This window comes from Bubalus bubalis, chromosome 7 (genome assembly GCF_019923935.1).
Source record: "Bubalus bubalis isolate 160015118507 breed Murrah chromosome 7, NDDB_SH_1, whole genome shotgun sequence".
NCBI classification, from domain to species: Eukaryota; Metazoa; Chordata; class Mammalia; order Artiodactyla; family Bovidae; genus Bubalus; species Bubalus bubalis.
Genome location: NC_059163.1, coordinates 14629795 through 14655790, shown reverse-complemented (window position 1 = coordinate 14655790; position 25996 = coordinate 14629795). Strand labels below are relative to the sequence as shown.

The 25996-nt window shown below is 52.1% G+C and overlaps 2 protein-coding genes and 2 long non-coding RNA genes across 5 annotated transcripts in view; 1 reads left to right on the top strand and 3 right to left on the bottom strand.

Moving 5' to 3' along the window:
* PPP2R2C (protein phosphatase 2 regulatory subunit Bgamma) overlaps positions 1-3307 on the top strand; it is a 165865-nt gene extending 162558 nt beyond the window's left edge. For both annotated transcript variants that reach the window (XM_006051833.4, XM_006051834.4), the window contains exon 9: positions 510-3307. In XM_006051833.4, the coding sequence (XP_006051895.1) occupies positions 510-801 (292 nt within the window). In that variant the 3' untranslated portion in view covers positions 802-3307. The remainder of the gene's footprint in view (positions 1-509) is intronic.
* A 2498-nt stretch (positions 3308-5805) lies between these two features.
* Positions 5806-9555, bottom strand: LOC112586148. The gene is made up of 3 exons (XR_003110526.2): positions 9402-9555; positions 7045-7226; positions 5806-6011 (listed from the first exon to the last, which is right to left on the bottom strand). It is a non-coding gene; the product is annotated as an uncharacterized LOC112586148 (long non-coding RNA).
* A 3350-nt stretch (positions 9556-12905) lies between these two features.
* LOC112586147 lies at positions 12906-14765 on the bottom strand. The gene is made up of 2 exons (XR_003110525.2): positions 14704-14765; positions 12906-13342 (listed from the first exon to the last, which is right to left on the bottom strand). It is a non-coding gene; the product is annotated as an uncharacterized LOC112586147 (long non-coding RNA).
* Positions 14766-16593: 1828 nt separating this feature from the next.
* Positions 16594-25996, bottom strand: part of WFS1 (wolframin ER transmembrane glycoprotein) — a 32705-nt gene continuing 23302 nt past the window's right edge. Inside the window, exon 8 of the mRNA XM_006051832.3 lies at positions 16594-19356. Coding sequence (XP_006051894.1) covers positions 17548-19356 — 1809 coding nt within the window. The 3' untranslated portion in view covers positions 16594-17547. The remainder of the gene's footprint in view (positions 19357-25996) is intronic.

Here is a 25996-nt window from a genome sequence, read left to right as displayed (position 1 = left end):
ACGCCTACACATGGATGGTGTGCGGAGTGATCGGTTAGTCACTCAACTGCTCAGACAGCAGGAGGGTCCTAGGTTTCTACCAGAAGGCTATGTCTGGCTGATTCAGGGGGGCCTGCCCTTTTTTGGTGCTGAGTTTATGGCCCTGTGTCTACTGTGTTTGTTTTCCTTTGCCCTCCTTCTGCTGTTGCCTAGTCTCATTGCAAGTCTAGGGCTCTCTCGCCTGGGATACAGGGCAAAGTACAAGGGAATGTTTTTATGATGCTTGGGGCGAGCCTTCAACGGCCTCAGCTCCGGGCTCTAAGTCTGTGTGCCGATGCAGCCCAGATATGGGGTGGGGACAAGAGGACCCCCACTCCAGAGAAGGTGGGAGGAGGCAGGCCTGTCCCGGTCTGCTCCCACGGGGTCCCCATTCCGGGGGTGATAGCTCTGCAGCCCCGGGAAGGAGCAGCAGGCTTCCTTCCTCCTCCTCCGGGGCCCCACCTGACGCCTGCCTCTCCTTCTCCCGCCAGCGTCATCATGACCGGAGCCTACAACAACTTCTTCCGCATGTTTGACCGGAACACCAAGCGGGATGTGACCCTGGAGGCGTCGCGGGAGAGCAGCAAGCCCAGGGCGGTGCTCAAGCCGCGCCGGGTGTGCGTGGGCGGCAAGCGGCGACGGGACGACATCAGCGTGGACAGCTTGGACTTCACCAAGAAGATTCTGCACACGGCCTGGCACCCGGCCGAGAACATCATCGCCATCGCGGCCACCAACAACCTGTACATCTTCCAGGACAAGGTGAACTCCGACATGCACTAGGTACCCCGGCGGCCGCGCGCTGGAGCGGCCACTGCGGGGGGGGCGGGTGGGGGGGTGTGCCGGGCCGCGTCCCTCCAGGCATCCCAGGACCGGACCCACCTTTGCGAATGGTTTCTACTGGAACACAGGACAAAGGAGTCACAGTAAATCGACGGGATCGTCGGCCTGGAAGTTCACTTCTTGCATCCCGTACTTTAATCGCGTGCAGTCTTTCCCACCTGCTTAGGATGTTCTCCGTCTGTGCGTTCATTTTTCACGCCAGCGGTTTCCTTTCTCGGGGGCCTCGGGAGCCCCGGAGTGGTGTGTCTCGCGCGCCTCACTAGCCCCAGTTCAGGGCTCCGGGGACAGATAACGAAGCTCAAACAAGCCAGCCAGGGATTCTTTTGATGCTAAATGGAGCAGTTGCCACTGTCTCAGAGCCGAGAGTCTCACGTTTTTGCATTTTGGATCGTGAATTCATGCTGAGAATTTGGGAGCTCCTCTTTTAGGTTATTTTAATGTCTTTCAGAATATCGCAGGTCCCTTACAGTTTCTCGAGAGGAAGGGGAGCAGAACCCACCTGCAGTGGGTGCGTGTTTTCTTCACCACTTAACCACCCTTCTCAGAGCATTTGCCCAGTGCTAGGCGTGGTGCCGGCCCTCCAGGCCCGCGGGTGTAACCTCCATGGCCTCTGTGCCAGCTCACCTGTCATTCTGCAGCTGTCCTCCACATCTCCTGGATGCAGGAGATCCAGGAACTCGTCCTGGCTCCCTCCGTGATCTTCCTGAATCTTCATCATGACCCTGAGAAGCGGGGGCCCATTCATTTCTTCCATACATGTCAACTGCACACTGAGTGCCAGGCTCCATGCCAGGGATTAAAGGTGAATAACTTGTCATTCCCCACTGTGCGCATGGGAAAACTGAGGCCCAAGGCCTGTATCAACCAAGGAGGGGCCAGGAATTCCATCCAGGCCTTCCCACAAGACCTTTTCCCTCCCACCATGTTGGTGGCTCATGTTAAAGCAACATTCCAGCCTGGAAGGTTCTGGAAACATCTCTTCATCTTGTGAAGCAGGACAGAGCAGGTAGGATGATGATGAGGGTCGGGGAGAACTGAGACACAGAAAGGAGAAGACCCCCCTCGGGTCTCCTCGCCTGTTTGGTGATAAGGAACTCTGCCCTCTCTCCACCCCAGATGTGGACCCCAGCTCCTTTTCCAGATGCACTGAACTGTCTCCAAAAGAAAATTGCATGTTATGACCATTTTAAGATACCTTTTCTTTTCTGACCCCTCGCGGGCCAGTGAGAATGCGGTGTTTCCAGGATGGTTCCCTCCTACTTTGTCAGGATCGGTTTGGCCCACCCGCCAACCACGCCAACTTGTCTTTGCCCTTGGAACTCCCAGCGGAACCACGTGGCTTGCATTTTGATTCAGAAAGCAGAGGCCCGACTGAATCTGACTTTTTTTTTTTTTAACAAGATGTAACCTAACCCAGGAAATAGACCCAACTCAAGATTTTTCTCAGCGGATAATGGTCTACTTTTGTGTGTGTCAAAGCACAGAACGCATGTGCACTCACTTCCAGCCATACAATAATTACACAAGGAAATGGGTCCATTGATTTTTTTTTAATCAACATGAATGAAGAATGTTTGTTTATATATCACTGTAAAATCCAGGTGACCTGGACAGTATTATATGTACATATCTATTCTAATTAAAACTAACAATCACAGGATTGGATTCCTTTTTTTCCCTTTGTAAAGAGGTTCAAGAATGTGATAAATTGTATAGAAATCTTGTTGAAGCCAAAATCCAGCTCTGAGGGCCTTATACAATTATTCGGATATTTGGCATGATCATTTCCCTTTGTGATTCAGATGCTGAGAGGCAATTTGCATTTGCAGATGGAGGTTACTGATCAGATCATAGATTTAACACGGACCATTTCTACAAAGCGCAAAGCTTACACTGCATTCAGAAGGAGGTCTCAATACAGTTCCTGGTTCCTTACTCTGTTTTAAACTGTGGACACCAAACCGAAAAGGGAGAAGAGAGGAAAAGATCTTCTCAGAAGAAAAAGCATGTCTTTGGATCCCTGGAAAATAATGATGTCCAAAGCGTAATGAACAAAAGCATTGTGAGTAAAATGTGTGTTGAGAAAAGATGTTGACGAGGGAAGAGGTAAAACTAGACGTGGCAGAAGGGCCAGTAACATAGTCACAAACTTTGCTTCCTTCCTGTTTAAATCTCCTGCTCTTTTTGAATGTACGAGCGTTCACATAGTCATTGTGGAGTTGTCGGGTTGTCTTCGTTTTCATTTCAGTACTCTCTGAGGACTGATTGCTCCGTGGCTTCGGACACGTGGTGGTAGATTAGAAGGGCCTGACCATTTTGGACTCTGTAACTCATAGGTGCATTCTCGTTTTCTTGGGTGTCTCACAAACTATCCACCTGTTGAATAAAATTATAAATATGTTAATACCAGCTTTTTCCAATAAAATAACAAATGTTACATCGAAAATGAGGCTCGGAATGCTGTTTGTTTTTAATGGGCTCCCGGCAAGAGGCACATGGCAGGTGGGGACACACGTGAAAAGTGGGGTTCACCTCCAGGCTTTCCTGCCTCCAGCTCCCAATGCAACTTTTAACCTTCCTCAGCTTTGATTTCATCACCAAGGAAATGGAGCTAATAATAATACCAACCTTGTGGTTTGGGGGTTGTGGGCGGAAGGGCAAGATTAAATTGGACAACGGCCTGCAAATCACAGTGCCAGGCACATAAATGCTCAATAAATGACAATTGTTTTATTTTGTTTTTGTTTTGTTTTGTTTTGTTATGTTTTGAAGCAAGTGAGCATAGCCTACCGTGATTTCCAAATATTCCCAGATTCTCCCATGATCATTTTTAACCCTTATATCCAACTTGAGAATATGGTACAGATGAGGAAATTGGGGTTCAGAGAAGTTAGGGAACAGGTTCAGAATCACACAGCTAGGAGATGCTGGAGCCAAGTTTCTAGTTTGGCCCAGCTAACTCCTACTATAGTGCTCACCCAGTGGTACCACTACACACATTCCTCTGTGTCCCAGGGAACAAGAGCTGGGAGGAGCCAGGCTATAGGGCATCTGAATTAGTTCTGGAAGCCAGAGAGGACCAGCCCCACCTGCTGCGATGGCTGAGATAAGCCGGAGGATGTGTGGGGAAGCCCTTCACATCCCCCATGGTTCCTCTGCACCCCTTCTGGGAGCCCAGGCCTCACCTCTTCACTTTCAAGAGGAGGTTTTAACTTCAGGCCCAGCAGGAAGAAGTCAGCAGCTGCCCTGGTGGGTCTGCTGGCAGGACTTTGATTGACTTAGTTCTCCATCAACCTCTCCTCCACTCCAGGACAGAGGAAAAAAGAGGAAAAGCCACTTCTGGGCTGTGTGACCTTGGACACCGGGCTAACCTCTCTGAACCCCATTTGTAAATAGAAGGGGTGTGTGTGTGTGTGTGTGTGTGTGTGTTAGTCGCTCAATCATGTCTGACTCTTTGCAACCCCATGGACTGTAGCCCGCCAGGCTCCTCTGTCCATGAGATTTCCCAGGCAAGAATATTGGAGTGGGTTGCCATTTACTCCTCCAGGGGATCTTCTTGACCCACACTGAGGGCGACTCTTTACCATCTGAGCAGCTAGGGAAGATTAAAACTAGAGGGTGATGCCATTTCTTCTTGAGGGAAAACTACTGAGGTAATGAACAAATGCCTTGCTGAGCTCTGTGGCCCCACCATATGGGGGTTTTACACATAGTATCTTGTTTAGGTTTCATGTTAGGCCTTTTGTGGCAGAAGGGGCAGTACTATTGTTAAACCCATTTTACATGTGAAAAAACTAAGGCTTAGAGAGATTAAGATTTAACTTGTGCCTAAATTCATAGAACTTGAACGCAAGTGGAGGATCTTGGATTCAAACTCAGATGATGAAAGCACAGTGGATGCCTAGACGTTAGTGATGACACCGTGATCTCAGCCCCACCCAGCGCTGACTTGAGCACCAGCTCTGGGACTTCACAGGTGTGATTAAGGTTATGGACCTGAGCTGGGTGTCGTGGTCCGTGCATGGGTTGGAAAAGAATTTCCAGACATGGGGCAAAATGAGAGGAGAATAAAGTTGATTAGAACAGGAGACACAGTGGGCCGGCTCAAGAGAGAGCTGAACCGTTTCGCAGTCTAGCAGCCAATTTTTATAGCCTCGAGACAGAGAAAATTCCCACTGGAATGGTGGCATTAGGTGATTGGTTAGGATGCTATAAGGTGGATAGTAGGGTGGGTATTTTACATAATATGGGGTCAGGGAACTGGCTGATCTAGATCTGGAGGCTCATGGCAACAGTTGCTATGCAGCTTGGTCAGTTTCAGAGATTCTTATCCTGGGACCTTGGTACAGGGCTCCACAATGGGGAGCGTATCCTCGGTGATCCAGTGGAGAACAGTCTCTCCTATGAGTTCCAGAAGGTAGAGAACCTCTGTTGACTGTACTCATAGGGAGATGCAGCAAGCAATGAGGACTCCCCGCCCACTGCTGGCTCTGAAGATGGAAGAAGGGGCCACAGGCCAAGGAACGTGAGAGGCCTCCGGAAGCCAGAAAAGACAAGAAAATGGATTCTCCCCTAAAACGTCCAGAAGGAGCACAGTCCTGCCGACACCTGGATTTTAGCCCAGTGAGACTGTCGACTAAAAAATATAGTCACAACCTAAAAGTTGACAGTTATTTTGTTTGGTGGGAATGTTTAGGACTCCAAACCCAGAAGACAGCATCTCGGTTATCTCTGAGAAAACTGCTCCAACGAGGTAGGAGGGGAAATCAGACTCAGGCTTGCAACAGAGGGAGCAGGTAGTCTAAACATCAAAGATCAGGTATCAAGGAATTAAGCATTCTATGTATGCAGAGATGCCCGCCTCTGGGCTCACTGAATTCATTCTTTTCCTGTGCACCTCAGCTGTCTGGGGCCCATCCTGTTTCCGTGCTTACCTTAAGGAGCAGCAGGTGGCTGCTTCTTGCATTCATTCCCCCAGCTCCTCAGCCATCACCGTTGGGGAGGGGCAGCATCCGTTGGATTGCAGTTTTGGGAGCCCTCATTCATGTTTGGAGGCCAGTGATCGCGGATGGCTGTGATATTTCTTACTTATTAAAATGGCAGGAGACATTTTCATTTCATAAGACCGCGTGGGACTTCTGAGCCCCCAGCTGTAGGAGAAGACGTGTGTTGTTTTAAACCACTCAGTTTGTGGCCCTTTGTCACAGTGGCCCTGGGAAATGAACACACTCAGGTACCTTCATTCTGATCTCACAGTCAACCTTTTCAGCAGATTCCTGCCCACTTTCACAGATGAGGATCCCAGAAAGATCCAAACACCTGCCTAAACCCCAGCAGTAAAGGTGGGACCAGCCTCCACATTGTCTTTCTTGAGGGCAGCCAGGGTGGAGGGCCCTGTCAAGGTGCTCTGGGCACCTTGGGGCCTGGCAGCCAGATGGTGGCACAGAGGGGTGAGTGGGGCTCCTAGAAGGCCAGGAACCTGTGGGGAGCTACATGCGTGGATAGGCCCCCTCCTCCAAGCCAGGCCCTGGGCTGAGCTGTGGGCGGGCCACAGGGTGAGCAATCCAGTTCAGTTCAGTTCAGTTCAGTCGCTCAGTCATGTCAGACTCTTGGCAACCCTATGGACTGCAGCACACCAGGCCTGCCTGTCCATCACCAACTCCCGGAGTTTACCCAAACTCATGTCCATTGAGTCGGTGATGCCATGTAACCATCTCATCCTCTGTCGCCCCCTTCTCCTCCCGCCTTCAATCTTTCCCAGCATCCGGGTCTTTTCATATGAGTCATCTTTTTAATATACTCTCTAGGTTAGTCATAACTTTTCTTCAAAGGTGCATGGAATAAGGCCTAAACTCTAGGCCCTGTCTTCCCTGAGCCCTGAAGGCTCTGAGGCTCCTGATGCCCACTGGCCACTCTTTGAGGCTTGATCTGTAATGCGGGCCTCTCAGTGATCTGCCCAGCTGCCCTGTCAGCTTTCTTATGCAGCACAGGTCAGGTCATTAGTCATTATTGTATCAACAGCAGATACTTCTGAGCTGTGGGCTGCTCCAGGCACTGTGCTGAGAGCACCGTATGCATCATTTCATTTCATCAGCAACTCACCGTGAAAGAGGATGCTCATCTTACAGAGATAGAAACTGAGGCAGCAAGAGGAGAAAGGGTACCTCTCACAAGACCACAAACCTGTGGGTGCTGGAGCCAGGATCCGACCCCAGGCAGTATGTCTCCAAACTCTGTCCTGGACTGAACCACTTTGGGTCCTGAACCACTGTACCACGGGTGGTGTCTGACGGATGTTTTCGGGCCACTATTCCTGCTTGTCGTCTGTCAGGAGCACAGCTTAGAATGGCAGACTGGGTCAGGACCTGCAGAAGTTCAACCGCTTGATGAAAAGTTTAGCAAAGGCTTACGAGCTTGGAGAGGTGGTTTCCTAGCAACCGAGAAGCTTTCAGGGCTCCAGATAATTGCCCCAGTTGTGAGTGATTCATTTCAAACAGCCATGTCCTTTTTAAAAAACAAAGCCCCATTGTCTCTACCTGGATGCTGTTAGATTTCCACATTGGGCCCACACAGTCAAGTGACATGATGGATTTCAAAGAAGAACTGACATCCACAAAAAGCGCAATATTGGAAGGGTAGAAGTGAAAATAAAAATGGAAAGGAATCCATTAGCAAAATTAAGCAAAAAGTCGTCCAAACATGCAAAATGGAGATGGATGTTTGGAGAAGTGACTTATTCATTTCATACACGTCGTGTAAGGCCTGTGAGAGGTGCAAATGACTGCATTATTTATAGATGTGCCAAATAAGAACTGACTTCACCATTTGTCTTTGCTTAATCACTCATTTGTTCGTTCAACAAGCGTTTTCTGGGCACCCAGTAGGTGAGCAGCACAGAGGCTAAGTGGTTCAGGGTGGGGACACTGGTGTCCAGCTCAGGGATTCAAATCCTGGCCCTGATGGCAGTTCTGGATCTTGGCGATGTTACCAATCCTTGCCACACCTCAGTTTTCTCATCCGCAAAGCACAGAGAATGTTAGTGCCTATCTCATGGGGTAGTGCAGATTAAACAAGAAGATTCTGGCATGAGTGGTCAGCACGGAACCTGAGCCCCCTGGAAGCCTGTTTAAGGACATCATCGCTCTTCCCTCACACTGGGACCAAGCTTCAGGGAAGTCTTGCTAAACCCTGCAGCTCGGTCCCCTGGGGGAAATCAGGGTAGCATGTGTCTGTGCTGAGAATGAAGAGACCTTGTGAGAAGGATGGGAGGACAGCCTGTAGGAGGGAGGAGGGGGTGGGGGAGGCGGAGGTGGGGGAGGAAGAGAGGCTGCTGCAGGAGGCTGAGCAGGACCACCAACATCCCCCAGGAGGATGGTCTGAGGTCTGCATGCATCCCTGGGACCCCTGGCACTGCTGGCCAGAGCCTGGGTTCCCTGTAACCTGCGAAGGCAAGGCAACAGTGCTGTTCATCACCAGCACCAGCCACTTTCCCTTCTACTGGTAACTGGGCTATGAACTGGCTTGGGAGAAACTTCTGTTCCCTCATGCGTGCAGGCTGGGTGCAGTGTTGGCCCAGGTATCTTGCCCTGTTAAGTCATGGGGTCAGTGGATGACCCAAACAAGGCCAACCCAACCTCTCCCCTGCCTCTCAGGCCAGGAAGAGAATGTTGTATGCCTTCTAATTGCTCCCAGTAGCCAGAAATTAGGAACATGGAAGGGGGGGCTGGAAACAGGGCTGTTCCAAAGGTCCAGCTCAAGATCAGGGCTTTACTGCCAGAGAAGAAGGGGACCTCCGAGAGATAAAGGAAAACAGAGTGATGCTTCTTCCTTCTAATGCTGGAACTGAGCAGAACCCTGTGGGCCCTCCCAAGTACTAACGCCTCTCTGTGTCCCATGCCTCTTGTTCATAGAGATAGTGAAGTCTCTCCGGCCTCCCTGAGTCACAGAAGAGCAGGCTCGTGCAGGCTCAATCAGTCAAAGATTAGGACCCTACAGTCACAGATTCAGTATCTGATGTACATTCCTGAGTCGTTTTACAGATGCTATAGCTGCCAGCAGAAGGAACAGCTAACTGCATGATGACCAGGCTGTAGCCATGACCTAAGATGTTCCATCCTGAGCAGCACTGGATCTCGGGCTAGAACAATTCCAAGAACTGGCCTCAAGAGAATGAGACGAACACTATTGCTCATCATCTGTATCTTTAAGCGCATCAAAATAATTGTAGGTGCTTGTTCTGCCTGTATACATAAATGGGCAACTAAAACTGTCCGCAGAGAGATGCTTCAAACTCATGTTGATATCTTTCAGCTGAGACCTTGGCCCCCAATCTCAGCATGACACAGTTACAGAAGACAGACCTTCATCCATAATCCCCTAGAAATGAAATGATTATCTGATGGAGGGGGATTTGTAAGCAGCTCTTTACAGGAAACAGCCCTCAGCAGGAAACCCCTTTTCTCTTGTCACTTTAGCAAAGCTACATTGAGACTAATTTTTAAACCAGGCCACCACCCCCTTCCCCATCATGGTCTACTCACCTCCGGTCCAAATTCACCTTTCAAATCTTTTAATCACAGAATACTTTGCCTAATGCGTTGGTTCCTTCCGTAGTTCCAAAGAGTAGAAATAAAGAATAAGTAATTAACAGATGACCAGATCTCTTCCCTGGCTTCTCCTTCAGTGATCTCACAGACAAACTGTGTGAACAAGAAAGACAGCATTTAAAGAAAGATCACAAGGACTCAACAAGGCTGCAAAGAAGCCTGTAACGGGGGGAGATGGTGATGACCCTACCCCTCTCCCATCTCAATGATTAACTAAGATTACATCCCTTTTTATCTTTTGAAAACTTTCATCACCAAGAAAGCCTTCAGAGTTGATTTTCTGTGGACACTGAGCCTCATCTCCCCAAATTGTTGGCTTTCTGATTAAAAGCAGGGTTTTCCATTTCTACCAATATTTGCTGCTCATGTTTTGATTTTGAGCAGCAAGCAGCCAGACCTAAGTTCGATAGCAATGCTTGTGATCGGACAACTCTCAGAGAAGCCCTTGTTTTCAGTTCCAGTAGGACTTTTCAGCCAGAGTCAGCCAGTTCATTTCTGTGAGCTGCCAGAAAACAGTCCTAATGAAAAGATGGATGCCCACTCAGCGTGCCCGTTACAACGGGATCAGGGTCTGATTCTGTGGTGGTGGTAATGACTCGCCCTCAAACATCCACACACTCAGGACAGGAAATGACTCGACAAAGGTACTGACAATGAACGCGGTGAGGCAAGTCCAGAAAAGGATAGGAAACTCAGGAGAAGGGGCAGCTGGGGTGAGGATCCAGCCTGAGGGCAGGCAGACAGGTGAGTCTGCGAGGAGAGGTGAAGACACCCCTGGGTGGAGGGGGTCGTACAGGGATCCAGCTTTAGCCAGAGCGCTGAGAACCTCTGAGAGTTTCTAGGTCCCATGGGTGTCAATTACTTGCCTGGGCGGGGCCTTCAGAGCCCATGGTGGAGACAGAGACCCTCAAGGAGGCCAAGCAAGGAGATGGGGAGTTTAAATCAAAACAAAACAAACCAAAAAAACCTCACGTTAGGGGATAACAGGCAGACAGCCGGAATCCAAGGGTTTCCAGGGGGCACCTCTGGGTGAGAGCGGAGTCCCAGGAGCCATGCCAAGGGCCTGTGGGTGCTGGTGCTGGGATCTAGGGACTTGGACCCTACCACTGGCCCACATGCAAATCCCTGTCACTCCTGCCTGGGGGGACTGGTCACCATCAAAGGGCCTGTCCAGTCCTCCCCAGAGCAGCATTCAAGGGGGATCTGGGACAACCAGGCACCAGCTTGTGGGGCGGAATCCCCAAGGGTGGAATGGGGAAGGCAGCCGGGAAGTGAAAAGGAGAGCGAGTACCCAGGTCCCGGATTTAGGGAGAAACACAGAGACTGGGACACTGTCCCAGGCCTGAGAAGGGTCCCAAGCCCAGGAGCTAGACCCCATCCATGGCGTCACCTGTCCTCAAGCCCTGGCTTCAGGGGGTGGTCTGCAGCCCTGCGGTGGGGCAGGCGGGAAGCTCATTGCTGGGACCAGGGCGACAGAGAGGCCAGGAGAGGCAGGGCTGAGACTGAGCAGAATGTAAATGCTGGGCTTAGCCAGGGGTAGCAACTTTAGGGTGTTTAGCTCTTAGGGAGTAGACAAGGACTTCTACCTGGAAGCCAGATGGGAAGGAGCCAAGAAGGAAGAGGAAGTGGAACAGGGAGGAGCCTGAGATCTCCTCTGGGTGTCAAGGAAGGTGCTCCTGCCCAGCAGGGATATACAGGACAGCGCGTGGTGGGAAACCGGCGAGCGGCGCTGGGGTGAGCCCTCTCCTCCCAGGACCCTGCAGAGCGAGCCATGCAGTGGCCCAGGGAGAGTTTTACCTCCTCGTAAGCCAGCCGGACTCATGATGCTGTGTGCCACCCTGGTCCAGGCTCACGTGAGTGATGGGGAACCCAGGGGGAGAATTTTGACCCAGGCTTGGGCCAGAGCATGAGGGGATAGAAGTCCTCCAAGAAAACTCGGCAAAGGAGGCCAACCGAAGTGAAGAAGGGTATAGAATGGGGCCTTCAGACCCACCTAGAGATCTTTCCCACACTAATGGTGGAGAATTTTAGGTTCATATCACTTTTTTTTTTTTTACAGATTTTTTTAATGTGGGCCATTTTTAAAGCTTTTGTTGAATTTGTTGCTTCTGCTTTATGTTTTGGGTTTGTTTTTTTTTTTTTTTTCTCTTTTGGCTGTGAGGCACGCGGGATCTTAACTCCCAACCAGGGATGGAACCCCCACACCCCCTGCATTGGAAGGTGAAGTCGCAACCACTGGACCATCTGGGAAGTTCCTCACACCACTTTTAAGAACGTGACGTAAGCGAGTTCCCAAGAACACATCAAAATATGAGTGGTTGGGTGCACAAATAGTTAGATCATGGGGGAACTTTTCATCCCAACATTTTATTATAAAAAGGTTAACTACATACCCTTTGAAGACTATCCTAATCTCTTCCTCTTGCTACTTTCTAAAAGTAGCTACCGTGTAAATTTTATTTTTTCATCCATCCATTTCATACATGATTTATAACCCCTTCTTCCCCTATCTGCAGTAAGGGTTTGAGGCCCCTGGGAATTTCTGCCTGTCAAGGGCACTGGCGTCATAACACCGAGCCTCTCTGTCCTCTGTGTAACAGGACAGCCACTGTCCTCCTCCATCAGCATTGCCTCTAGTGTGTGCTTCAGCTTCAACGACAGAACCTCAAACTGCTTTTCACCAAGTTGTTGAACAAATGAATACTCTTTCTTTTTCATGATGACCGAGTGGCATTGGTCCCCAGGTGGAGACCCAGCCAGCTAAAGTGCGCTCTCCCAGAGCTTCACAGTGAGGTTCATGAGCGCACAGCAGGCTGGTGTGGATTCAACCCTGATACCCAGATGTGCAGATCGGGAATTGGGAGGGTTAAAGGATTCTGTGGTCTCAGAGCATGTTCAGGAACGACAAGGTCCTGCTTTATGGACAACTTTGAAATAGGTACTTGGAGAAATTTGAGTTTTTGCAGTTACATGAGGTGTGATCAGGATACAGGAATGGAAATGAAAAAAAAAAGAAGGAAAAGAGCATTTGAATAAGTGAATGTTGAAAATTTTATCTCTTTTTTTTTTTTTTTGGCTGCACTGGGTCTTCGCTGTGGAGCACAGGCTTTCCATGCTGGGGTGCATGGGCTCTAGAGCACACAGGCTCAATAGTTCGGGACACAGGCTTAATTTGCACTACAGCACAGTGTTCTTGCTTGGAGAATCCCCATGGACAGAGGAGTCTGGTAGGCTACTGTCCATGGGGTTGCAGAGTCAAACACGATTAAGGACTTTCACTACTTCTTTAACTTTTTCAGGTGGGATTTTAGTCTCCTGACCAGGGATCAAACCCATGTTCCCCTGCATTGGAAGGCGAATTCTTAACCACTGGACCACCTGGGAAGTCCTGAAGAATTGGTCTTCAGAGGCATGTCCACAAGGGGAGGGCAGTTTGTCTTTCTTTTTTAAAAATTTTTATTTCTTTTTAATTTTTATTTTTTTGAGAGCAGTCTTTCCGATATACTGCTCTCCACCCCCAGAGAAGATGGACAGGGAAGGTTCCGTGAAAGATGCCCCTCTGAGTCCTGGCATTTGGTGGTCTCACTGCACTGTATGGGAAACGGGTACCAAACTCTCACCAGGTCTCAAACAGGGTCTTCCCTGCGCAGTGCAAAGGCTGTAATGGTCTCATGGTAGCATCGTGAGACCCCACTCCTCACCCAACCACACTGCAGACCCAGAGAGGGTGAAGGCCGCCGTGAGTGCTCAGACATGGGGTAAGCTTCTGGTGGCTCCTGTGGTCAGCACCGTTCTTTCCTGGCAGGTCTGAGGGCGACATCTCTGTTCTGAAGAGGGATTTTATGGCCCAAGTAAATGGTGGTTTCTTCACGGCTCTGTAAAAAGAACAGGCTTTGGTTCTGTCCAGCTCTGCCACCTCCTGGCCATGTGGCTTTGGCCAAGTCCACACAACACAAACATGAACCTTTAATTCTCACATGTATATGTTTGGGAGGGCAGGTGGCAGGTCATGGGACCTAGTTATCAGGACCAAACGGCCTCACAAAGTGCCAGGCCCATAGTGATGCTCAGAGACCTGGGTCTCCTTCCCTCCTCGCAGGGAGTGGGGATCAGCTCCCGGAAGCAGGAGCCTTTGCTCCCAACAGCCTGACCTCTGTAAATCCCTCCATGCGTCTACCATCTGGTCCTGGACCCTGCAGGCAGTGGCCTGTTTATCAACAGCAAAGGAGGACGGCGAACAGGCCAGGGATCCTCAGGACCACAGGGACCAAAGGCCTTTTGATGTTTATGGTCCCGTGGAAACTGTTCAAAGAAGCAGCATCTGCCTCTGAAGGGCCAGCTGGCCAGGTCTGCTGGGAAAGCGGGGGTGGTCTTTCCACTGTCCCTTTCCTCCTCCACACTGTGCCTTAAAGTGCCCTCAGGTCCATTTTCCTGACCTTACCAGGGCCCTGGCTTCAGAGCCAAGAGAGGGGCTACAGCAGCCTGCAGGACCAAGACTCAATCCCACCCTGACCCTTGGACCCCAGGCTGTATCCTCTGGGACCCCCGTCGTTCTGGGCGATGCCTGAGGCTCTGATGGGTGCCCTGAAGGTCGAAAAGTCTTCCTCTGACCTCGCCAAATCCCACCCTTCCCCTTGTTATCAAAACAGGGCAGACCCCATAACCTCCCAGGAGCCTTCCGGCCCTGTCTCCCACCCCAGGCTGGATTCCACCCTCTCTGGGCCCCCACAGCACTTCCTGTGTGTGAAGGCAGGGAGGCACTTCTGACTGAATCAGGGCCCACTCACATCTGACTTGGGTGATTTTCCCGAGGGTGGGACTTGGGTTTGACTCAAACCGTGGAATTACAGCATCTGCTCAGCATCACAGTGCCATAAATATTTGTTCGAGGGCGGCAGCGACGCATCCAAAGCTCATTAGTTAGGTTAAATAAGGAATGTTTGAGATCATAAGCCACACATACCGGCCAACCTTTTCTGGATGTGTAGCCATGAGGAATTAAAGTCGTGATGCAGAGAGAAAGGCAAGACAGTGGGTCCCGGGGGGTGTGGTGTTGGGGGAGAGGGTATAGACAGAGCACCATCCAACACCAGGCTCCTGTTGGGATTCAGCCACTCCAGTAAGTTCTGTTCAGCTAAACATGAATTATTTTCACAAAGGTTACGTTTTTAAAAAGCTAGAAGGGACACTCTTCTGGTGAGGGCTTACACGTATGTATGTGTGTGCTCAGTCATACCTGACTTTTTGCAACCCCATGGACTGTAGCCTGCCAGGATCCTCTGTCCATGGAACTTTCCAGGCAAGAATACTGGAGTGGGCTGCCATTTCCTTCTCCAGGGGATCAACCCGGGATTGAACCCACATCTCCAGAATTGACCCTGCATCTCCTGCCTTGCAGGTGGATTCTTCACCTCTGAGCCACCTGGGAAGCCCAAGGGCCTATAAAAGGTTCTTAATCGGTTCTGAAGTTCCATGAATGTTTAACTATGTTTAAAACATTCACAAATCAGTATTTTACTAGTGCCTAACACTATTGTGACCACCCTGCAATAAAATTAACTAGTCTAGTCCATAAAAACAACCAATGAGGCCAGCTCTCTTACATTCCCAAGTCATAGAAGAGGCACTGGAGGCCTGGAAAGGGTCTGAGGTCACACAGCTAGGACAAGGGGTTCGAACCAGCCAGGTGGCCTCCTTTCTCATCTGCTGTGTAGGTTACATCGAAACTTACAAATAACACTGTTTTCACCTGGAGTTCTGTACATCTAACTTTTAAAAAAGGGTTTCATTGCTAGGTATTAGGTCGGCCAAAAAGTCTGTTTGGGTTTTTCTGTCCCCTCCTATGGACAAACCCAAGTGAATATTTTGGCCAACCCAGTAGTTTTTGCAAACAACTGATCTAACCCAGACTCACCATTTTATAGATCAGGATGCTGAAACCTGGGGACAGGGGCTGAACGGCCGATCCAGGGCAATCCCCCCATGAGACCACCCCACCTTCTGCTCCTAGGGGGCAGCTCTGCTGGGGAGCAGAGTAACATTGTGGCCCAGGGAACCACGGTCTAATTCTGGCCCCATTGTTCAGTGTGACCTCCTCTCCCGAACCTGTTTTCTGCAGATCAGTGTTGTCACGGCACCTCCCCCAGGCCCAGAAGGATGAGATGAGGTCATCTGCATTCACTCAGAAAACCAGGCAACTCCGCCTGCCCCTCTCCCCCCGACTGGACCATCCGTGGGGAGTCTGGGAGGCAGAGCTGAACTATGAACGCATTTCAGGGCCTCACAAATCTCCAGATCAGAAGAGGGGTGGGGCTGACCTTTAACCTCATCTCACTGCCTGGGAAGAAACCTGGGAGCAAACACACAGCTCTGAGGCCACTGCCCTCCTGAGCACCTCCCAACACATGGGATGTCAGGCAGACTGACCAGGCTGGAGGACAAAACAGGAAGGGTCGGCTGTACAGGGACGCAGCTGCCGGCCACCACGCTGAGGTGAGTCTTCAAAACGGAGGCAGCCGCTCCCTGAACCAAGTCCCGACCACAGACGAATGTGTGAACAACTCCAGGTTTCCTGACCACACAACGAACTGGACCTGCTGCTCACTGGGTGGGGGCACGGCCCACTAGGGGGCAGGAGAGGTTGCCAGGGACGAGAGGGACCCAGGCGGACATGTCCTCCTGCCCAAGGGACCAGGACAGACAGGCACCCCCACCCAGGGCACTAAGGTTTCTGAGGGACCCCAAGCTGCTCGAGTCCCCCAGCATGGCTCAAGTTCTGATGATAATGCTATGGGATTATCATCGTTCATTTCTGAATACAGGATATGGTTTCAAAAAACACATTCCTGAACAAGGCAGCAGCTACTGAGTCACGAACAACCATAATGAACCCTCTCAGCAGCGCTGAGTTTCTCAAATCATTGTAACCATGTGCATTTCACACCTAGTAAGGACTGAGTGGACAGCTGGGTGGTGGGGTCCCTAGCCCAGTGGGGCTGGGGTTGCTTATTGAGAATTCTGCTCTTTGTAACTCAAACTGTACTTGTGCGTAATTCAGTGCAAGTGTAGACACCTGTAGATTCTCTAGCATGCGCTTTAAAAAAAAAATGACTTAAAGGACAACAAATTTCATCGAAGGTTTTTATTTCAGCTGCTTCAGGACCTTGACTTTCTGCTTTCTGGTTCTGAACATAGTCTAGCTTTTCTGAGCACTGGGAAGGGTTTGCAATCCAGATTCCATGATTTCCAAATCTTTGCGACCCCATGGACTGTAGCCTGCCAGGGTCCTCTGTCCATGGGATTCTCCAGGCAAGAATACTGGAGTGGGTAGCCATTTCCTTCTCCAGGGGCTCTTCCTGGCCCAGGGATCAAACCTGCATCTACCCAGGGATGGTCCCTGTGGATTCGGACAAGACCCTGGCAAACTCACCCACAACCCACCAGGCAGGAGAGCCTCCAGGCGGGTAGGCTGCTGCATGCAGAGCTCAGGGCTTCTGCCCGCCGTGGCCTCCATCTCAGAATCAGGTGGGGCCCCAGGCACGTGACAGAGCAGCTCTGCAGGCCCACTCCCCCACCTCCGGGCTTGGCAAACAGCTGTCAAGGCTGAGCAGCGATCAAATAAATAAGAAAGGCTATCAAGTTTACACAGCAGCTCTACTGGTTATTCAAAGAACAAACTCCAACGGAAGTAAATGAGGGGGTGGGGGGGCGGGGGTTGTGCGTGGAGGAGGTGCAGGAGAACAAGTGTCTATAAAGTGCTTTCCGGGCGCCAGAATCCTAGTCTGGCTGGCACACCAGCTGCACGCGGAGAGGTCAGGGCTATGGGTGGAGGCCGTGCATGCAATTTCCAATCACGGTGGGCACTCAGGGTGGACAGAGCTACAGCGGTCAGCCTGTTCACGGAGGTGCGAGCCGGCTGCGAGCGACTGAGGGCCTCTGAAGCCCTGCGTTTGCACACCCACACACACACACACACACAGATGAGTGTGGCGCGGTCCAGCTGGGTGGGGGGGAGGAGGGGTGCACACGGGGGAGGTCCTGGCAGCCACGCGCAACCGCCGCTCCTGCAGGGGGCGCGTCTTCAGGCCGCCGACAGGAAGGGGAAGAAGAAGAAGTCGAAGGCGAACTTGACGGCGCCGTGCACGGCGCTCCGCCAGTCCCGCTCTACCTTCACGTGCCGCCGGGCGGGCGCGAGGTGCGCCATGCAGTTGAGGCAGCTGATGGCCTTGAGCTCGAAGACGGGCCACTTGCTGCCCAGGCGGCCCTCCAGGACGGTGCTGAACTCGATGACGCTGCCCTGGCGCAAGTGAAGGAGCACGTCCTTGAACTCGCTGCTGGCCCGCAGCACGATGTCCTTGGTGACGTCGTCCTCCTCAGGCCCGCGGCTGCCGTTGGCACCGCTGTAGGGCATGCCCACTGTGATCTCAAACTTGTAGCGGTCGAACCTCTTCATGTGGCACGGGTGCTTGGCCAGGAGCTTGAGGCGGCAGAGCTCCTCCTCGGCTGTGGAGACGTTGCCGGGGCTGCAGGACGGGTAGGCCTCGCCGTAGAGGCAGCGCAGCCAGTCGCCCAGGAAGAGCGGCAGCATGTGTACTGCCGACTCGGCGCTGTTGTCAATCTCGGTCACGCGCACGTACTTGAAGCGGCCGGTCCACGTGACCCGGTGGCCCTCCAGGTGGCTGCACAGGATCTGGGTGCGGGCCATGTTGGTTTCCTTCCAGGCCCGCGGCCCGCACAGGAAGCCGTACTGCGACCAGGTTAGTGTGGAGTTGTAGACCTTCATGCCCTCCGAGCGGTACAGGTAGAACCAGCAGAAGAGCACGATGGCCGTGAGCCACACCAGGATGAGCTTGACGATGGAGCTCCGCGTCAGGGACTTGACCATCCCCACCACCGAGAAGTTGGCCTTGGTCCACCAGCGGACCAGCAGAGGGACGCTGCAGAGCACCAGGGTGACGGCGATCTTGGTGAGCTCCAGGGACACGAACCAGCGGGCCAGCTGCACCACGCCCATCAGCACCAGGCCGAACACCAGGATGGGGAGAGCGAAGAGGAAGAGGAAGTAGCCCACGGACGCCCGCACCAGCCCCAGGCCGGTGGACTCGAGCAGGATGACCACTGACAGCTCGCACCACATGAAGCAGACCAGGTAGGGGACCAGATAGCAGTAGGTGCCTTTGAAGTTCCTTAGCTGGGCCATGCGGAAGAACAGATAGAGCAGGTAAACGTACAAAAGGCAGGGCACGCTCACGTTCAGCACGACCAAGTGGCCCACGGGCACCGTGAAGAAGGTCTGGCCCAGGAGCTTCAGGTAGCGCCAGTTGACGGGCATGGTGGGCAGCAGGGAGAGCAAGCCGGCCGCCACCTCGGTCACCAGGGCCCTCCGGGTGTAGGGCTCGGCCGAGGTGCTCAGGCTCATGTAGCTGGTGGCCGTGAAGAAGACCGACACGACGGCCAGCTCTGAGCAGGGCATGCAGTCCTTGCTGGCGATGGGGAAGGAGATGATGACGAAGAAGACGGACAGTAGGAAGTGGATGTAGGGCTCCAGGTGATTCCAGCCAAAGTTCCCCTCGGCCTGCTCCACGTCCAGGTTGGGCTCGAAGCGCAGGAGCAGGCTGGTGAGCGCGCGGAAGCTCTCCCAGGCCTTGCTGTCCTGGAAAACCTTGAGGGTGCAGATGACCATGGAGACGAAGGATAGGTAGAAGACGACCAGGGGCACAAAGAAGGCGAAGAAGTCGATGGTGAGGTTGCTGATGATGAAAAAGAAGACCAGGGCGTTGATGTGGTGGGTGGGCACGAGGGTGGACAGCCAGTGCACGCCCGCCCGGGACGCCAGGTCAATCAGGTATTCCTTGAGCTCCATGATGACGTGCAAGGGGTACTTGACCACCTGGGAGGAGGGGTGGAGACAAAGGAGGGGCGTTAGAACCCGGACCACTCTGTGCCACGTCGCTGCTCCCTGGTTAACCCTTCCAGACTCCCTGAAGCCGAGGCCTGGCCCTGGGCAAAGTGAACTCACCCACTGTTTCAACCAACAGCGGGTCCCTCGGTCTGCAAAGTCCTTCCACCTGTAGCTCTCTCTCTAGGTGCTCATGCTCCACATGGCCCCCACAACCCTGCCCTTGATTCTACCCAGTCCCGCAGGGTCTGCCCTCTACCTCCTGCCCATCCCTAGTCCCTGACTGTACCTGACTATCCACAAGGATCTCCAGGCTCATGAATGCCGGTCTCCCCTGTGAGATCTTGGGTGCCTCGGGGAGCCCACCTGGCCCCCTCTTCCCTCCCCATGGGGCCTCACACTTGCAAAGACAACAGAGGACCAGGCTACTTGCATCTCAGCCACCCCTGTGATGTGGACTTCACCTCCTGAGCCTCTGTCTCTGGTGGATCGGGGGTGGGGGAGGGGAGGTGATCCACCAAGGGGGAGAGGAAGTGCTGCTTTACCAGCCTACCCTGGGCCCTGCCCGTCCCAGGAGCGGGGACTCCAGAAAGGAAAGTTCACGCCACGTGAATGGAAATGATTCAGCTGTAACAGGGCTGATGTGACATTTTCACTGCAGCAGAAGCCCCGACACCCGCCGCCTGCACCACCCACCCCTGCACACCCGTGTGCTCAGAACAGACACACAGCCCCCGGGGGGTGCTCCCCGCCTCGTGTCCCACTGCCCCCCACAGACTGTACACAGAGGCAAGGGCAGCGGAAACACTTGTCCATTCCCACAAGAGAAGAGGAATGAGGGGCTGGCAGGGAGGCGAGTGGGGGACCAGCCTCGGGCAGGAGGCAGGGACGGTCCTGCCATCCAGGGCGGACCCCACACCTGCCTGGTCCTGAGGCTCTCAGCTCCACCAGGGCTCCGGGGAGACAGGAGAGAAGCTGAAGGAGCTGAGAAGAGAACGTGTCCATGACCATGTTAGGGCTCACGCAAGGAGGTCAAGGGCGTGGACTGGACCATGCTGAAGAGGGGCGGTCCTTGTGAGGAAGACCCACATCAGGGCAGGGAAGCCTAGCTGAGCCCACAGCCCATTTGAGGGGCAATGTGATGGAAGCCGGGTCAGTAGCCGGGTGAGGTGGGCAGCCCTGCCTCCATCTACGTCCTGGGGACACGCTCTTTCTGCCCCATGAACATAAGGGCAAAGGAGGAGCTGGGATCCTGGGGGACCACAACTGAGTGGCAACATTGGGGTGTGGCCGTCATCTGCCCAAGAGGCTGGGGTCAACTCTGGATGACCAGGACTCCCGGGAGTAGCTGGCAGAGTGAGTTTTCCAGGTAAGAGGGACCTGGGCTTACAGGGGAAACGGTGAGAGAGTCATTTCCTAGGCAGGTTGATAGGAAATCAAGGGGTCCCCAAGGAAAGAGGGGTCTCCAAATGGAAGAAATAGCCTGCAAGTGTCAGACATTTTTATCTCTCTTAAGCCGCAGGAGGAAACAAACTAGCAATAATTTTTTCCTTCTCTATACAAATTTAAAGAGAGGTTTCTCTTAAAATACAGTGTTGCCATAATGACACCTGGTTTCGCCTGAAGTTAGCTATTCTTGAGCCTAGAGATAACCAATGCCTTTTTCTTATGGAAATGTTTGTCTTAAGCTATGCTAATGTACTACGCCTTTACCCCAAACTCTGTCTCCAAGTCGGTTCCGCCTCTTGGCCCAAAACCTACTTGACAAACCAGTTTATTATACTCAGATATTGTTCCCCTAATCTATGTAAATGAAACTATTTGTATGGTGGTCTGCCCTTCTTTAAGATTCAAGTTAATTATTTTATGGCCCAGGATAAACCATTTGGTGCCATTCTGAATTTTAAGACATTCCTTTCTTTCATTAACAGACTGCTAGTGACTATATAACATCCAGCTGAAGACTAGCAGGGGGGTACTCTTTCTGCCCCCTTCTGATGCCTATGTCAGAAGCTTTCTCTATCTCCTTTATACTTTAATAAAATTTTATCACACAAAAGCTCTGAGCGATCAAGCCTTGTCTCTGGCCCCGGATTGAATTCTTCTCCTCCAGGGGCCAAGAATCCCGGTGTATTCGAGTGATTCAACAACAACCTTTCAATGGGAGTGTTTAACAATGTGTGTGTGTGGGCGCACTTCTATAGACACCCACATGTGTGTGTGTGTGTGCACTTTTATAGACACCCACGTGTGTGTGTGTGTGCACTTTTATAGACACCCACGTGTGTGTGTGTGCACTTCTATAGACACCCACGTGTGTGTGCACTTCTATAGACACCCACGTGTGTGTGTGTGCACTTCTATAGACACCCACATGGGGTAGTGCATGCAGGCTCAGCTGTGTGTGACTCTGTGCGACCCCATGGACTGTAGCCTGCAGGGCTCCTCTGTCCATGGGATTCTCTAGGCAAGAACACTGGAGGAGGTTGCTCCAGGGGATCTTCCTGACCCAGGGATCGAATCGGTATCTCTCGAGTCTCTTGCATTGGCAGGCGGGTTTTTTTTACCACTGAGCCACCTGGGAAACCCCACTTGTATATGTTCAAAGAGCTGCATTCCTCATTCAACTAACAGTCCACTTACCCTCTGTTTCAGAACAAGCAAGAAAATGATGAAACCAACAAACCAGCTCGGGCTCCCCCAGCTCACTGGGGCCAGCTTCCCCAGGAGGAGACCCAGTGCTCACCCTGTCTGGAGTGGGGTACCAAAGAACTTCGAATACCATAGAGTCAGCCTTGGTGGGGATTTCTGACACTTGTTGTTGGTCAGTTGCTAAGTCAGGTCTGACTCTATGTGACCCCATGGACTGCAGCACACCAGGCTCCCCTGTCCTCCACTATCCCTGGAGTTTGCTCAAATTCATGTCCACTGAGTCAGTGATGCCATCCAACCGTCTCATCCTCTGTGGTTCCCTTCTCCTTTTGCCCTCAGTCTTTCCCAGCATCAAGGTCTTTTCCAATGAGTCAGCTCTTTGCATCAGGTAGTCAAAGTATTAGAGCTTCAGCAACAGTCCTTCTAATGAATATTCAGGGTTGATTTCCTTTAGGGTGGACTGGTTTGATCTTGCAGCCCAAGGGACTCTCAAGACTCTTCTCTAACACCACAATTCGAAAGCATCAATTCTTCATCTCTCAGCCTTCTTTATGATCCAACTCTCACACCTACACATGACTACTGGAAAAACCATAGATTTGACTATCCAGACCTTTGTCAGCAAAGTGATGCATCTGGTTTTTAATATGCTGTCAAGGTTTGTCATAGCTTTCTTTCCAAGGAGCAAGCATCTTTTAATTTCATGGCTGCAGTCACCATCCGCAATGATTTTGGAGCCCAAGAAGTAAAATCTGTCACTCCTTCCACTTTTTCTTCTATTTGCCATGAAATGATGGGACCAAATGCCATGATCCCCTGTTTTTTAAATAATGAGTTTCAACCCAGCTTTTTCACTCTCCTTTCCCACCTTCATTAAGAGGCTCTTGAGTTTATTTTCACTTTCTGCCATTAGAGTGGTATCACCCACACATCTGACACTTGCCAGACAGCAAACCAGTGTCTCCAGAACCTGCTCCAGCTCTGCAGGAGCCCCTTCGACCAAAAGCCAGACACACCAGCAACAGAAAGAGCCCACGCGTGCGTCAGCCGCTGTCTGCTCTGCTAATTCCTGTCGATGGGGCCTCTCTAACCAGACAGACCAAAGGCACCCGGTGCTCCTGTTCTCGCCTCCATTCTCCCTCTGCACAGTCAGTGCTGAACAGCTTTGGGGGAGCTGGCCTGGAGGCATCCAAGTAGCTGGCACCTTAAAATTAACCTGAAACTCCTAATGCTCAAAACCATTCACATTATTTATTGTTGTTTTTTTTTTTTTGCCTATTGAGACCACACAATCACATGGTTGAGAGGACATTTAAAAGACAACGAAGCTTCTAGAACCTGAAGTCCAACAGTGCTGGCCTCTGCTGGCACAGTGAGCCCCTGTGGCCGCCGTGACCAGAGCTGTCTTTTAAGGTCCCTGTTCTGTCCCCTGTCGCTTCTACCCAAGCCCTACTACTTGGGACCCCACCAAATTGTGAGACTAGAAACCTTTTCTGTAGAGGCAGTCCAAATAAAATGAACTTCACTTTGAGCAGGAAAGAAGTTTTTAAAAAACGAGTAGGGAGTCAGTTCATGACAGGACAGGAAAGGGCACCCTGACCCGGGCTGCGGTCACCAGCAGCCTTCACCATGGACACGCCTGGCTGACGGAAAAAAACTGAAGAGAACTGCCAGGTACCGACCTGAGCAGCCAACCAAGGAGGCCACTGCTCGCCCAGAGGGTCCGGGCTGGTTCACTGAGACCCTGCTCAGACCTGAGCGAATGTCCACGTGCTGGACTTTCAATAATGTGATGCGAACACTGTTAGGATTTTAAGACATTTCTGAATCCATCTTTTAGAAGGTTTCATCTGTCACAAAGGCTGGAGAAGCCTGGAGCCTGGAACATCCCTGGGGGTCACGTCAGCTTGCAGAGGGGTGTCTGGCACTTTCCACTGGGGGTGCCGGGCCCTCCCCAGGCACGTGCCCCTTCTCTGTCCCCAGGGGGTGGTTAATAAAGGCCGGGACAGCTTTGAGCTCCAGGAAATTCATTCTGCTCCAATTCATTCTCTCTTTCCAAAACACTTTTTTTTTTTGGCTGAGCTGGGTCTTTTGTTTCCGCGTGGGCTCTATCCTCTAGTTGCAGATGCAGGGGCTCCTCTTCGTTGCAGTTCGTGGGCTTCTCATTGCAGTGGCCTCTCTTGTTGTGAAACACAGGCTTTTAAGTGCACGAGCTTCAGTACTTGTACTTGCAGGTTAAGTTGCTCCACAGCATGTGGGATCTTCCCGGATCAGAAATCGAACCTGTGTCCTCTGCATTGCCGGGCAGATTCTTTACCACTGAGCCACCAGGGAAGCCTTCCAAAACACTTTTAATGAGATAAATTGTAAAGCAATCAAAGTGCTCTGACAACAATTGCAAAAAATGAAAAAAATTTAAAAACAGCCTTATTTCTTGTCAGGATACTTTAAATCTCTTTTTCACAAAAAGGAGTTTCAGACATCTTACAGCACCGAGTTTGTCGCCCGTAAGGAATGTGACATAACTTGCTGTCCAAACTGAGATGCTTTTGAAAGCAGGCATTATTAGTAAGTATGCCAGGACAACGCAAACTAGGCTGTCCAGGCCGGGACCGCCTGGCCCACGGGTCTTCTTCCCTCACCTTTGACCCTCACTGGCATTTGGGGAGCACCTCCTCTTTAGCCAAGAACCATGGCAAACGCTCCACCTTTCCTCTCGTGTTAGTAAGAACATGCCTCTCTCATGGCATTTGGAACACACTTAGCCCAGGCCTGCCCCCAGGTGGGCCCTCAATAAAAGCGGTGACCTCCCTGGTCCAGCTCCTGGGCCGTCCTGACCCTGCGCCTCAGAACCTTCACCCTGACGCCCTACCTGCCCTCAGGGGCTCTCAGCAAGCTTGCTGGTCCAGAGCGTGGCCTTCACACCCACCCTCTGGGCTGCAGCTTCTCTGAGGAACTTGCTTCCCAGAGGTGGCCTCTCGACCCACGAGGGCAGCTTTCTGAGCCCCCATATTCAGCCCCTAGCACGGGGCTTACACTGAGGCCGTGTCTGGGATGAGGACACACCAGCACACGTCCCATCACCGGCCCCAACCCTGCTCACACTCCAACTGTACTGTGGGCAGGTTACACGGGCCCAGGAGCTGGGAAAGCACAGAACCCTCCAGACTCTTGGGGGACCAATGCCAGGGGCTCTGCGATGCTTTGCCTGCCCAGAGGCCCCCTGTGCTGGCTGGGTCCCCTTGGCCACGCATGGGGATGGACCTGTCTGGGGCCAGGCGGCCAGACTTCTGAAAATCCTGGTGCTCTCAGCAAAGGGAGATAACAGAAGACAAATTCAACCCCCTGAGCTGAACTTGGGGAAACTGGTGAAGTGGGGCATGGTCACACTTCACCAAGGCTTATATCTGCCCCCTTTAGTCACAAACCACATGGCCAGGAAAACAAAAGCTGTGACTCCAGGGGCATGAGCGGCCACTCCTGGCTGTCGGCACAGATCCAGACGCTCCGTGCTCATCCCTTGTAATCACGGCTGCTCGCTGGTGGGAGGCGGTGGTGAACACGAGCTTCCTCCCCACCCCCGTCCACCTTCAGGTTGCCCTCGGTCACCTCCCCTGCCACCCTCTCCACACCCGCTCGCTCCTTGAACCCCTGCAGATCCAGATAAACAGGCACAACTGTAGAGCCCGCCTGAACACAAGACCGCACTTTGCTTCTGGGGGGAGGCACCTTCGAGGAACTGACCTCTCCTCTGGGCCATAAACGGACAATTTTTCCAAAGGATGGAGTATAAGTGAAAGGTGGTCTCCAGCGCACAGCACCCTGCTCCCCACACGGCGTTTTTCAGGGAAAGATGCAAAGATGCCCGTGCACGTCCAGCAACCACTGGGCCCGTCCGACCCCAACAGTGCCCCTGCCTCCAGAGCCTAAGCGTGTGCAGGAGGCCTCCTTTCACGAGGACGCATCCTTATGCAGCTAT